Source organism: Geotrypetes seraphini, chromosome 2 (assembly GCF_902459505.1).
Source record: "Geotrypetes seraphini chromosome 2, aGeoSer1.1, whole genome shotgun sequence".
Taxonomy (NCBI): domain Eukaryota; kingdom Metazoa; phylum Chordata; class Amphibia; order Gymnophiona; family Dermophiidae; genus Geotrypetes; species Geotrypetes seraphini.
The window spans coordinates 25,685,907-25,700,667 of record NC_047085.1 but is presented as its reverse complement, the minus strand read 5'-3'; the positions used below and the strand labels follow the sequence as shown (position 1 = coordinate 25,700,667).

Genomic DNA, 14,761 nt, shown 5'->3' with positions numbered 1-14,761 from the left:
TGTACACACAAATTATAAATAACACAGAAAGTGCCAAAGCAGCATTTGTCAGGTGCTTACCGGAATGCCTGGCAATCCTGGAGGACCTAGGGGACCTTGAGGACCATCTTTACCCTGCGAAGTGACCACACATACAACGATCGTCAGAGATAAGTTATGAAGAGAAGTCCCACAAATATTTGGCGCTATGAGTTATAGGGGGAGAGTCTACTGCTGGGAATTTCAATGAGTGTGTGGAAACAGAACAATATACAGTGGTGCCTCACACAACGAACTTAATTGGTTCCAGGAGCAAGTTTGTTATGCGAAAAGTTCGTTATGTGAAACGCGTTTTCCCATAACAATACACGTTAAAAAAAATAATTCGTTCTGTAGCATAAAATATGCTAAGATGACATAAAAAAAGATAAATTTATTCCTGCTATGTGTGACTGTGGTATTCTGTTAGCATGATATTTCTGTGTAGCATTCTATAATAATTTGGCTTATTCAATTTTCTTGATAGTAGAGGGGATATATGTGAAGGGGAGGGGAGACAGGGGTTTTGTTGATCCTTGCTGTGTATTATAATCACCCCCCACATACTCCCCAGTACCTTTTTAATCATCCCCCCCTCGGTACCTTTTTTAATTCCTCCCATCTTTCCCAGCCAGTGGCGTACAGGCCAGAAGCGCAGAGATCAGGAGCAATTCCTCTGCACGCCTGTGTGGGCCCATGCCGATCTCCGAATGGCTGCAGTTAGTTCTTGTGAGTCCCGCGAGAGCTGACTGCAGCCATTCAGAGATCAGCGCAGGCCCAGGCAGTAGCACAGAAGGCTTGCTCTTGATCTCTGCGCTTCTGGCTGGGAAATTTGCTAGACCACCAGTTACGAGTGAGCGGGTGAGATTAAAGTTGCAGCAGTGGTGGCTTTTTTAAAAAAATATGTGGCGGCGGGGGGAGGTTTAAAAATATGCGGTGGCGGCAGAGGCTTAAAAATATGCAGCAGCGGCGGCAGGGGGGTTTAAAATATGGGAGCCAGGCGGAGAGAGGGCAGTTAAGTGCAGTGCCTGCGCGGAAGGATGCAGCTCGGGCGACTTCGTTGTGTGAAACGAAGTTCGTTGTGGGAAGCAAGACCTGAAGTTCGTTGTGCGCAGCGTTCGCTGTGCGAGGCGTCCGTTATGCGAGGCACCACTGTGTCTGATCACAGCAGTCTTACTAGGCTCAAAAAATTACAAACCATTTAGTACTGAATGGCTCTTGCTAGGATTTTCTACTGGGGCAATATTGTACCCACAGGCCTGAAAGTGCATTTTCAAATAGAAACCTCCCTCCATAACACACACTTTTCCTCACTAGATGGGGGGGGGGGGGGTGAAGACACCAGTAACTACTTTTAAGAAACTGAAAATGTACCCAAGGGAAGGTCTTGTTCCTGACATATCCATTTCTATAGGGGTGGAGAAAGAAAGAAGTGCTCATTCTGGTCAAAGGGTGAGTTCTTTCCCTCATGGTGAATGGGCCTATGAGAGAATCTATAGGACACCACCATTTTCCTTGCTGGATATTCCCTCACAGAATCAGGGCCACCATAATTTCCATCGCCCCCCCCCCCCCCCAAAGGGGAAGTGACATGCAGCTGCCAGGAAGTAGAAAAGGCAGGGCAGAATTGGGTTAAGGAGACCCAGGGAGGGAAGGAACGATCACTAATATGCTTTGGCTACATGCATCTAGCTACTCTGCTTGGCTGAAGTAAGTCAACCTTTACCCTACTGAACTCTTGGAAGCCTGTTTGAGGTCTAGCTGGGGCCAGACCTTGCACCCTAGGGAGAGAGAAAAAGAAACACTTTACAAACTGTGTCTGGGGTGTGGCAGCCAGAGGTCTGCCTCCAGACTCTTCCCTCTGAATTAAGAGACTGCCTCTTTTTTTGTTCTTCATTCGGTGAAATACGAGCCGTAGGGTTTTGAGTTAAAGAATTTTGCTTCATTTTTACAACATTATCTGGCTGTGTATTTGCAGGGCTCACCTCAGTACTCGCTCACAGCATCACAGGTATTACCAGACGTCTGGATTTCCCCGGACATGTCCGGGGGTCCAGATGGCTTTTCAAAACCTGGCACTTTGGACGGGTTTTGAAAAGCTTGGAACAAATCACTGTCAGGCAGGGGAGTGACGTAATTGCATTGCATCCGAGCATGTGCAGATGTGCTCCTGCCTGACGAGAGCAGTCAGCAGAGGGCGGGGCAGGGACATAATGGGGCAGGATTGGGGGCAGGACTGGGACATAATGGGGCAGGGATGGGTGGAATGGGGTGGGCATGGGGGCTGGTCTAGGGGGGTCCGGATTTTCCAAACGTTACATCTGGTAACCCTAATCACAGGACCATTTTCATCAGAAGTTTTCCTTACCCATAGAAAGCACCCCATGATCCTTCTCTCCCTTGATTTCTGTCTGCTCTTTTTTATGTAGGTAAAACTACTATCGTGGTTCATAATTGGGATAATTTCATAAAGGGCTTTCTCTCCATAGATGTGCTTTTTATATATGGACTGGACAAGTCCTTTTACAAAATTGCTCTGCACAAGGAAGGTTTAGATAGGTTCCTAAAGGATAAGGGGATTGAGGGGTACAGATCGAAGTAGAGGTAGGTTATAGGAATAGTCAGGGACCACTTCACAGGTCATAGGCCTGATGGGCCGCCGCGGGAGCGGACCGCTGGGCGCGACGGACCTCTGGTCTGACCCAGTGGAGGCAACTTCTTGTGTTCTTGTGTACATCTTGGAGGTTTGATAATGAAAAGATGGGGCATATTTATTGGCGAATTGCAAGTAGACAGCCCCAGAAATATAATTTGGGCTTAGAAGAGGCAGTATTATGATGTACCTGTGCATGCATATATTTACACCTGCTTCAAAGCATGTCTGTTTTAATCATTTGCACCATAAGTAATTCCCTAATCCCTTATTTGTCCTGTTTGCCTGTCTTGAAAAGCTTGCAATCTCTGCTGAGCAGGGACTGTCTCATATGTGTTTTATATACAACACAGCATTCATCTGGTAGTGCTATAGAAATGATAGGTAGCAGCAGCAGAGCAGGTTAAATTGTGTGACTTGACATTTGTGTGCTATTGGGACTGGTTATGGGTCCCTATTTTATAAAGCAAAAACAAGGAAACAAACCCCACAAGGAAACAATGGAAAAGGAACAAGTGGGGATGGAACCTACACATCAACCAGAGATGAACTCAAATGCATCAATATTTATTACAAAGTTAAAACAGTCTCGGTCAAATATTCAATTTGTGTTGTAGACCTGACACGGTCTGTGTTTTGGCATGCAAGCCTGCCTCAGGGATATAAGAGACATCCAATAGGTGGCGCTCTTATGAAATCAATGATTGCTGGACACAGTGAAATGGGTACAATCTGAAATTTTAAAAAGTTTTTGAAAATGAATCCCTCCAAAGGAATGAACGGCAGTACAAACTATGTGAGATACAGAGGGAGGAGCCTAAGGTTCTGATTGGCTCAGACGCCTAAGGACCCACCCCTTGGGAGGGACCTTAGGTGTCTTGAGCCAGTCAGGGCCTTAGGCCCCTCCCCGTGAATCACATGATGCACCAAGGAGAGGAAGGCCCACCATTTTGAATTGGCAGGACTCAGAGCTGGAGGACCAAGCCTCCTTCCTGCTCTCTTCACAAAAGGTACTGATGGGGTTCGGGGGATGGGGGGATGTTCGGGGGAGAGCATCCAGTGGCAGGAGAGAGTAGGCATCCTTCCTCCCTTTTCTGGGGGGGAGAAGGGGGGAGGGTGGGGATGATTCAGGGGGTGCCTGGCACAGTGGGGGGCCTCTGTTGGCAGAGGGAGTGGGCATTCCTCCTGCAGATTTTTGCAGATGCAAGGGGGGAGGTCAATGCTGGTTCATCGGGGGGATGTTGGGGAGTGCCATCATCGGCGGGTGTGCTTTTTTCTTTTCTTATTTTAATGGGGCAGATATTGTCCATGTGTAACACACACAGCATCTATGCCCATAAAAAAAAGAAAAGGATTCCTGCCCCAAACACCTGAGTGGCAGGAGACTGCTTTTGGGGTTTCCACTGCCTCTCAGCTGTTCGGGCTTCCCCTGCTGGCTCTGCACATGTGTGAGAGTTGCTCTCACTGCGATCAGTCAGACGGGAGAGATGGGGACAGCGACGAACCTCCGTGCGAATCATTTGCATGCATAATTTTTAGTGCATCAATAGTGTAGGGTCATGAAATGGTTAACTTTTGTTTAAAATATTGCTCTGGCCTACATAAGCTGAAAAGAGTGTATAATCTATTGACTGCATCTGCCTAAAATGTATGTCCCTACCTTACCACATTGTAAGCTGAATAGATAAGAGTTTGAGCCATGATGTACCCTGCCCTTCTGTACATTTATTGTAAGAGTTAGATAGGTGTCCTGCTAGTGACCTGCTAGTGTGAGCTTAGAACCAATGAGTGTTAAGAAAAGTAACACGTGAAAAGCTTTTTCTAGAATTCAGTTGTATAGCCAGAAAAATGAATAAATATCTCTGTAACTTCCTGGTTTCGGCACTTCTGAGCCAGCTTGGAGCTCAGGGGTCCAGCATGCATGCTGTGAATAAAACTTGTACTTCTTCACGCCTCTGACTTTGTGTGTCCAAGTGACCTTTCATTTGGCTTCCGAACAGGGACTTGAAGGTCTCTTGACCACTGGTTACTCGATTGGTCACTTGTTTCTGGTCCTACGGCTGATATGTCTGCTTAGCCGGCTGCCTTCCTTTTGGGGGGTTGGCAGACCTCAGGACGTTGGACCGCTTCAACTGACTTATCTAGTCTCAGTTTAAAGTACAAGAATCTGTATCTGTATCTGTATCTGTACCTGGAGTGGCCACTATCTGGTAAGTGGGGATTGATCATCCCTATCCTGTCTCTCGTCTCCTGCCTAGTAAGCCACGTGATCTGTCGCTGAAAAGTTGTGGGGAAGGATTCTAGGAACTGTTATTTTCTGGTTGAGTAACTGAACTGAAATCTGTTGTGTTTTGTGTGTTTGAGAGTGTCTGAGACGTCCTTGAGGACGAAGCGAGTGTGGACCTGTTAGTACTGCGTTTCCCTTGTCCAGAGATGGGCGGGGCCAGGAATTCAGGGAAGTGTTTTTGTCCTCCATTGCACAATGGGGGGATGTCTGTCTACCTGTGGGGATCCCTTGATATGTTAGCTAATTTTAAAAAAGGAATTTGTCTTTGATTATACTTAACAAATCAACCCTTATTTGTCTGTGCCAGTTAGAATGGCCAATATTTGGTGTGGGCTGGCCCCCTCTGGCTCCCTGGAAGAGGACATAACTCGTCAGGTTTTTATGCATTCGTTTGCTGTCAGTTCCTCTTCCAGTCAGCCAATTTTTGCATTCCAATGGGAAAACCCTTCCACTGGACAAACCTCCTAAGTAACCTGGACCCGTCTACCCCAGGGCTTTAAAATTAGCCCCTCTCTATTCAGCACTGCCCTTGCTTCAGACCTTGCCAAATTCTTCCCTTCATCTGATTCCCAAGTCCTGCAGTATCCCGGGTTTTTTATGAGTTCTGTCTGTCCAAATGTATTAGTGAAGTTTAAACTGTCAGTTGTTCACAGCATGAGAGGAGAGTACTTTTCCTTTTGTGCTGATAAGGGCCATGAAGTGTTTAGCACTTCAAATGTGGTTTCTCCTGAAACAGATAAGTGGTTTTGCATTTGAAGTTTTTGGCTATGTTATAAAATGTTTATATATATTCAGAAATGCATATAAACGAAAAATATGATTTCTGGAACTTATATTCCATGCTAAAAAGAAGTTCTTTGTCCAAATTTAGTAGTTATTTGTCTAAATTTAAAAGTTCTGAAAAGGACTACATCTGTAATTTGATCTCTTTGATCTTTAAGCAACTCTCTCTCCTTTGTGAAATTCTGTAGGAAGGGGGAGTAAGTCTCTACTGAGACCCATGTTGATTGTAAAAAAAAATAAAAAATAAAAAATGAACAATGTTTAAACTTGTGAGTACAGTAAAACTTTGGTTTGGGAGCATAATTTGTTCCAAAAGTATGCTTGTAGTCCAGGGCACTCGTGTACAAAAATATACAAGCCCTTGTTCGTTTGGAACAGTCACTGCATTCCTGCAGCGTCATATAGAGAGGAACCATTGGCTCAGTTGTGAAAATGTGATGCTTCTATACTGTATGTACGTGTATTGCAAGACGTTGCTGGTATAGCAAGTTAAAATTTAATCATTGCTTGTCTTATAGAACACTTCCAAACCAAGTTATTTGCAATCCAAAGTTTTACTGTATATTCCAATCTTTGTTTTGTATTTCTGTTTATAAATCATGTAAGCTTAGTATAAAAATGTAACTTTTAGGAATAAGAATGTAATTTTTAGGAATGCTTTTATAAGGAAGTAAATATTTTTGCCAGTCAGCTGATAGTGAAGGGACTGCTGCTTTAGAGAGCGCTTGTGTCAGACTACCCTGCTTAGTGGGTGGATCCAGAACTGCATTTAGCTTAATTTTATAAGTCAGCTCTTTGGAGTAGGAACCTGATATAGAATAGGGATTGAGAACAATTCTTATGTGTTAGTACACATCTTAAGTTCAATTATTTTGTACCTTCTCTAATCTTTTGTAAACCACATCGCTCTTCACGGTATTGCGGTATATAAACTGTTATTATTATTATTTATCTGAGTCTTTCAGATAGTGGGTCTGCCTTTTAAATTTTCCTGTGGCCATATTTACATTGATTTCAAGTATGCCTTCCTCGTGTCACCTACCTTGGCTTTCAAATCTCCAAGGGTACCAGGTCCCTTCCTACACCGAGGTCCAGGCTGTCTGTAGTCTCCCTGTCCCTGATAACTGCAAGGCTCTGAGCACCTTTCTCAGTATTGCAGGATACTGTCCCATCTGGATCCCTGATTTCTCTACTATTGCTCGTCCTCTGTATGATTCCACCAAAGGCGCTGACTCAGCCCCTTTTGTCTGGACCCAACTTCAGGAGCGGTCTTTTCGCTGCCTCCAAAAACTTCTGACTCAGGCCCCTGCCTTCTGGCCCTTCTGCCCAAGAAGCTGAGCTTTATGCCCTCACTTTTGCCCTGCGCCACTCTGCCTCTCAGTCTTGCAATATATATATACTGACTCCAAATATGCTTTCCTTAACTTGCATTCCCATAGGGCCATCTGGAAATATCGAGGTTTCATTACAGCTTCCGGCCGACTGATCCATCATGCTTCCCTCATTCTTGACCTTCTTGAGGCCGTACAACTACCCTCACGTGTTTCTGTTATGCACTGCCATGCTTACAGACGCGTGACGGACCTTGTCTCTCGTGGCAATGCCCTTGCCGACCGCACAGCCCGAGCTGCCAGTCTCTGCCCCCTCTTTCGGCTCCTCTGTATACAATCATTCCTTTTCTGGATTCCCTTACACCCCAGTACGCTTCTCAGGAACAGACTTGGGCATGCATTATTTTGGGCCAGTCTGTCCTGAAAGGGGGGTAGATACAAAATGCGCCAATTCAAGTGCCAATCCAGACCCACACACTGATACTTCAAACGCAAGTACAGCACCCTCATAGTTATTCCTCAACACCTGGCCCTCACGATTGTCAAAAGATGCCATGATCTGGCACACTCTGGAGAACCCGCTATGAAAATTGACTCTCAAGAGACATTTCTTTATCAATTACCTTGATCAGCTAGTCCGGAATATGGTCCGACAGTGTGTTGTCGGTTCTAGAATAAAATTCCCAATCAGATGACTGCCACCTCTTGGATACCAACCTATTGGAACATATCCGATGCAGGTTCTGTCTGTAGATTTTACCCACATGCCCATTTCCCATTCCCTCAGTCACTTCCTAGTCTTCACAGACACCCTGACTAGATGGGTCAAAGCCTTCCTTACTTGCACTGAACGCGCCAGAGATATAACCAAACACCTCCTGAATAATTCCGTGCTTTGGTTTCCCTGTTTTTATAGGCAGTGACAACGGCCCTGCTTTCATTGCTGATGTTGTCCAACAAACTGCTCAGGCTCTCCAAATTGAATGGAAGTTACATGCTGCTTACCATCCTGAGAGCTCTGGTCAGGTCGAAAGAATGAACAGAACTCTTAAGACCCTTCTCACGAAACGAATTGAAGAAACCAATCTGTCCTGGCCTGTCCTGCTGCCCTCTGTCCTATTTCAGATTAGATGTACCCCATCTAAACCCACTAAATTGTCCCCATTTGAGCTCATGTCCGGCCGGCCACCACCCATTGTGAACCCAGATCCTGGTTCCTTTGCTACTCTGGGATCAGATATCCTCCAGAGTCAGGTCCAATCTTTAGCTAAAGCCCTTTAAGAGCTCCACAAATGGGTCCTGGAAAGGGCCCCACTATCGATAGCTACACAAGTCCATGAGTATGTCCCTGTAAATACAGTATGGCTAAAACTTGGAAGTCAGACCCCCTGAAACCTAGGTGGATAGGTCCTTTTACTGTCCTAATTTCTTCTCTTACAGTTGTCAAAGGTGTCCGGACATGAAACTTGGTTCCACTACAACACGGATCTTCAGCTGAAGCTTTCTAAGACCTCAAAAGTTCTGAATATTTACCACTGTACTTATCAGGTGTTCTGAATATAATTCTTTATAAGTGTTTGAGTTTAATTGACTGCCTGTGGTTCACACTGCCTTTAGCAAGTGTCTTGAGTATAACTGTTTGAAGTTTTCTAAGTTGTGCCTGAAAGAAAAATGCGCGTCCTACCATTTTATTATATTAGATATGATATTTGTGTTGCCCTCACTTATGTTTCTTTCTTCTGTATTTTGTACTTAACAAGTGCAGCCCCTTTGCCTAATGTTTGTTTGCATGAAGGAGTTAAGTACAGAAAGTGTCAAACATTTGAGGGTATTTTCTGTTTCCAACCAACTGGTGATGAAGTTTAAAAGTGGGCGGAAATCTGCATTTATAATGTTGAGGGTCCACTTATCAACTAGACTCTTATTGTAGACCCCACTCGCCCGGTGTCTTTGTATTGTGATACATGTGTGCTATTTGATGTTTCTCAAGGTCATGGTACTACCCCTAATTCAGTTTTGTGTGGCTCCCTAGATTGACAGCGTTATTATACCAAATGTGCTAAGTATATAGGTCTGTATAACCTGATGCCTTTAAGAACTGCCCCTATGAGGAAACCTTCACTAATGGTGGAGCCTGTCCTTTATGAGAAAGAATACCCCGTCTGCCTCCCTTACTATAGGTCCTAGCTCCGGCCCCTTGTGTACTACAAGCTACTGTAATCCCATGGTTTTCACTATCACTGACCCATATAACTGGAATGCCAATGTCCAAGTCCAGAAGGCCAGAGACTGCATGGCATTGTATATTGATGGTAAAAGGTGAGACTCAGGTACTGATGTATATGTCCGAATTGTATCCCACTCATGTGCTCCTGTCTATCACTCTGTGGTGTTTCCCCAGTTTTATGAAATTATGAAAGTAGATACTAATATCCTGTAATCACTAGAAATCTGTTTATATAGTTTGCTGAAACTATAGGTCAGACTCTTAATGTTAGCAATTATTTTGTATGAGGAGGGACTGGTATGGGAGAACAGTGGCTATGGGAGGCAAAGCAGCTGGACATGTTAAACCTGACTTCACAGACCCTCACTTTTACGTCAGGTCCACGACCTTCACGATGGGCCTTGTGAACCTCCATTGTTGCTTCCCACTGTCTTCAGACACTGCTTAATGGAACTTCCTATGAATTATGGTCAGCTCCTGATAGTTGATATTGGCTCTGTGATCCGTTTGCCTTCTCTTGATTGCCTGCTAACTAGACTGGTACATGTGTACTTTGCATGATTCGTCCCAGCTTCTTCCTGTTACCGCTGGCCGATGGTGAACACCTGGGAGCCCCTGTATTCAACACCAGAGGTCGCCAAAAGCGGTCTACTTCCACCAATTCCCTTAAAATAGGTGAATGGGGTGATGACTGGCCTGCAGAACGGATCATTGCTGCTTATGGACCTGCCACATGGACCGAGGATGACACCTGGGGCTATCAGACCCCAATCTATATGCTGAACTGCATTATTTGTCTACAAGCTGTACTTGAACTGATAACCAATGAGACCTCCCGAGCTTTGAGTACCATTGGCAGAGAGAATACTAAAATGTGCACTGCTATTTATCAGAATCGTCTAGCTTTGGACTATTTACTAGCTGCTGTGCCTGTGATAAATTCAACCTCTCCAACTGCTGCCTTGAACTTGAGTAAAGTGATTGAGAACGATGTGGATCGTATCACCAAACTGGCTCATGTTCCCTGACGTGACCTTACTGCAGACTGGATCTCTGGTACCTTCAGCTCCTGGTTGCCCTCTGGTTCAGCATTGAAGATCATCTTGCTGGTTGCTGCCCTGTCTTCTCTGCTCCTTTGCTGCCTGCCCTGTATGGTCCCCATAGCCATAAAGCTGCTCCACTGAACTATGGACTCTGTTGTCAAACGTTCCACTGCTGCATTGGCCCTCTCCCAGTATCGTCCCTTACCCACTGGGGACCCCGACTTTCCTGACCCCTAACTTTATTTTGTCAGGCTTGGCTCCTTAGGTATGCCAGCCTGAAAGGGGGGAATGTAGGGTCATGAAATGGTTAACTTTTGTTTAAAATATTGCTCTGGCCTACATAAGCTGAAAAGAGTGTATAATCTATTGACTGCATCTGCCTAAAATGTATGTCCCTACCTTACCACATTGTAAGCTGAATAGATAAGAGTTTGAGCCATGATGTACCCTGCCCTTCTGTACATTTATTGTAAGAGTTAGATAGGTGTCCTGCTAGTGACCTGCTAGTGTGAGCTTAGAACCAATGAGTGTTAAGAAAAGTAACACGTGAAAAGCTTTTTCTAGAATTCAGTTGTATAGCCAGAAAAATGAATAAATATCTCTGTAACTTCCTGGTTTCGGCACTTCTGAGCCAGCTTGGAGCTCAGGGGTCCAGCATGCATGCTGTGAATAAAACTTGTACTTCTTCACGCCTCTGACTTTGTGTGTCCAAGTGACCTTTCAATAGCTCTATTAGAATTGGTCAATACTCGGATCGGAACGGACCCAGGGATCTTACAGATCATGTTTAGTGCATCTAGCTCTTAGTAAATTATCTAATTGGATAACAAAACTCTAGTTTTCATGTCAAAAGTATACACTTCCCCCTCTGTATTCGCGAATTGCGTTTCTACGGTTTTGTTTATTCGCGGTTTTAAACTAAAAAAAAATGAATTTTCATTTATCAGGCTATTTTAAGCCCTGTAAGCCTCCCCTTAAGCCTTACCTGGTGGTCTAGCGGATTTTTGGGGCAAGAGTGATCTTCCCACACTTCTGCCCCGTGTAGATAGCTCACAGGAATTGGCTCGAGAGACTATGGGAGCTCAAGGCAGCCCCGTGAACGATCTGCATGGGGCATGTGCGTGGGAAGATCACTCCTACCTGAAAACCCGCTAGACCATCAGGTAAGGCTTAAAAGGGGGCTTTCAGGGCATACAATAGCTGGGGGAAGCGGGGGTTAGGGACAGAACCGGCCCAAATATTATTCACGTTTTTTAAATATTTGCGGGCCGGCTCTGCCCCTAACCCCCGCGAATACGGAGGGGGAAGTGTAATTACTTTGACCTAAGGAGGACAAAAGATCAGTGGTTGATCTGTTGTGGATTGGGTTGGGGGGGATGAGTTTAGGAGGGATTGTGGAGGGTCTGTATTTTTGTATCATTTGCCATGGTTCAGTGAATGTTTGCTTTTATATATTGAAAGTTCATGAAAATATATGCACTTACATGCTGCATATATTTAATTTATGTATGTCACATAATTCCTCCAGGTCTAGAGAGGTTTACGAGGGTGGTTTGTAAAGTTTGGTAAAAAAAAGCAAGGTAGCACCTGGGCCAATCAGACCTTAGGATTAGTGGGGATGGGTGGGGATTAGTGGGGATGGGCTTCTAGAGCCTGGGCCAATCAGGCCTTAGACTTAGCGGGGATGGGCCGGGAAGGGGCGGGCCCATCTCATTTCAATGAGGCGGGCCTGTCGGCTGGACGGCAGCAAGACCCATCCAGCTGATCAACATTTAAAGGTTAGTTGGGGGGGAGGTTAGTTGGGGGGGGAGTCATGGGAGGGGGGAGGTCGTTAGCATGGGGGGTCCAGAGGGGGTCCGGCTTTCTGGCAGGAGGGGTTGGGCACCCTGCTGCCGGCGATTGTGAGTTTGGGGGGGGCGGTGTTCTGGCAGGAGGGGTTCGGCACCCTCCTGCCAGCGATCGGACAGGCGGCCGCTATACTTATCTCTTGCCGCGATAAGTGTAGTGGCCGCGTCTAATCTAACCCGATTCTCTAACCGGCGTCTGTAACATGGACGCTGGTTACAGAATCAGGGTTAGTGTAGGCCCCATTCTGTATAGGACACCTCTCCCGGGCGACCTATACAGAATCAGGGCCTTAGTCCAGCGATTTTCCGTTTTTTTCATATTGTAGGAAAAATAGCTTACAAAAAGACTGGAAACTCGCTGGACCAAGTGTCCAGCTCTCAATGGAGACTACATTGTTTAACTTGCTTTTTTTTTTTTCTTTTTTTTTTTAACCAAACTTTTCAAACCACCCTCGTAGGTATGTTCTTTCTACGTGAGTTGAGGCGCTGTAGGTCTCTGCTGAGAAATTTTACAGAAGAAGAACATGAAAGCCCTCCATTATTCATATTAGGCCATTCAGCAAAGCAGAGGCAGAAGAAAAAGTGACATGTCCGATGTAAGAAAGTGGGGCATGGGGAAGGGGAAGACCTAGGACTGCTGCAGACTTAGGGCTAGATTCACTAACCTGCCTCTCCGTGCCCGATCCGTGGGCGATTCCAGGCAGGCTGACAAATTCACTAAAGGCCGTCATGCAAATGGGGACGATCGTTGGCATGCCCACCAAATGCACGGTTCGCTGGAGAGCGATCCTTGAGCGTGTGCAGACCATCTTCCTGGACTGTAGATGGTCTGCGCATGTGCGCTGGCTCTTTGTGCCCAGCAGAGCTTTTTTACTTTTTTTTTTTTAACTTTATTTAGCTGACTTTTTTCTACTTCGCGAGCCCGTGGTGTTAACCCGCGGGTTAAAACCACGGGCTCGCACTGCGGGGAAGGGCAGGTGAGTTGGAGCTGAGCAGGGCAGGCGAGTCAGGGCTGAACAGGACAGGCGAGTCGGGGCTGAGCAGGGCGGTGAGACAGCTGGAAAGTCGGGAGCTGAGAGCAGAAGATCGGGGCTGAGCAGGGTGGCGAGACCCAGCTGGAAAGTCAGGGGATGAGAGCAGATCGGGGCAGAGAAGCAGGGCAGAGAGCAGAGCGGCAGAAGGAAGGACAGTTGGAAAGGTTCTCAGCAGTCGCTTATTTTTGGATCAGTCAGCCCAGTCGGTGTCCCTCATTTTGTTTAGTGAATCGCTGCCTTCCGAATTTGAATGCTTAGATCGGTTTGCTTAGTGAACCTGGCCTTAGCTCAGGTCTCTTCATGAAAGGCGCCATTTACTGGCAGTTGATTTACCATCAGCCCTGTCAGCGGCACAGACGGTGCTGAGCTGATGCTATCTGCTACTATTTACAGCACTCTTGTACTAGAAACCACCGCGTCTATGCTGCATTGCTTACTGGCTCTCCTGGGACTCCGGGTGGGCCTAGAGGTCCGGCTACACCATCTGCTCCCTAAAGAAGATGAAAAGGAAATAATCAGTAATGTAAAGCCTTGTAAACTCATTAAATAACACATGCAGTAACAAGGTTCAGTTCATTCATACTAATTATTGAATGGCGATAATCCTCCAGCCAATCATCTAGTCACCATCGCTTCCAATTCTGACTCGTACATTACTTGATGCGATACCAAAGCTGTGCTAATCTTTGTGTGAAAACCAAGAGCAATTTTAAAGACACTTTCCCACATGAAATAAGAGTTCATGAAAATTGCCTATCATATATGCGTGCGTATAATTATGTGTCTTGAGCCAGTCAGGGCCTTAGGCCCCTCCCCGTGCATCACATGATGCACCAAGGAGAGGAAGGCCCACCATTTTGGATCGGCAGGACTCAGAGCTGGAGGACCAAGCCTCCTTCCTGCTCTCTTCACACAAAGGTACTGGTGGGGTTCCGGGGGGGGGGGGAGATGTTCGGGGTGGTCGATATCAGAACCTCCCGCCGTGCAGGCTGGCAGGTAGGACTGTGCACAGCTGCTCACACTGGCATCTCCTGTCCCTCGCTATATTTACCAGTGATAGCCACACATTAACTCCTTCCTCTACAAAGCCGCGCTAGCATTTTCAGCGCCAGCCACGGTGGAAAGAACTCCGACGTCCATAGAATTCCTATGAGCGTTGGAGGTCTTAGTGCCGCAACCGGCGATAAAAACGCTAGCGCGGCTTTGTAAAGGAGGGGATAAGTGAAGGGGTAAAATGAACCCTATACAGCAATACTTACAGGTGGACCTGGATTACCAGGTGGCCCCATAAATCCAGGAATCCCAGGGTGTCCCTAATGGAAAAAAAAAAGTCATATTAGATTTGGTTCAATCAACTTTCCCTTATGGTACTTGTCCGCTATCGGTCTCGTGCCGGTATTTAGCCTTAGATGGAGTTTACCACCCGCTTTGGGCTGCATTCCCAAACAACCCGACTCCGAGAAGACCTGGGCCCGGCGCGCCGGGGGCCGCTACCGGCCTAACACCGTCCGCGGGCTGGGCCTCGATCAGAAGGACTC

At 46.2% G+C, this 14,761-nt stretch overlaps 1 protein-coding gene across 3 annotated transcripts in view; it reads right to left on the bottom strand.

The window, feature by feature from the left end:
- The window catches only part of COL22A1 (collagen type XXII alpha 1 chain), a 766,089-nt gene that overhangs the window by 85,415 nt on the left and 665,913 nt on the right, over window positions 1–14,761 (bottom strand). For all 3 annotated transcript variants that reach the window (XM_033933743.1, XM_033933744.1, XM_033933745.1), the window contains exons 47-49: window positions 14,483–14,536; window positions 13,661–13,714; window positions 61–114 (exon numbers count right to left, since the gene is read on the bottom strand). In XM_033933743.1, coding sequence (XP_033789634.1) covers window positions 61–114; window positions 13,661–13,714; window positions 14,483–14,536 — 162 coding nt within the window. The remainder of the gene's footprint in view (window positions 1–60; window positions 115–13,660; window positions 13,715–14,482; window positions 14,537–14,761) is intronic.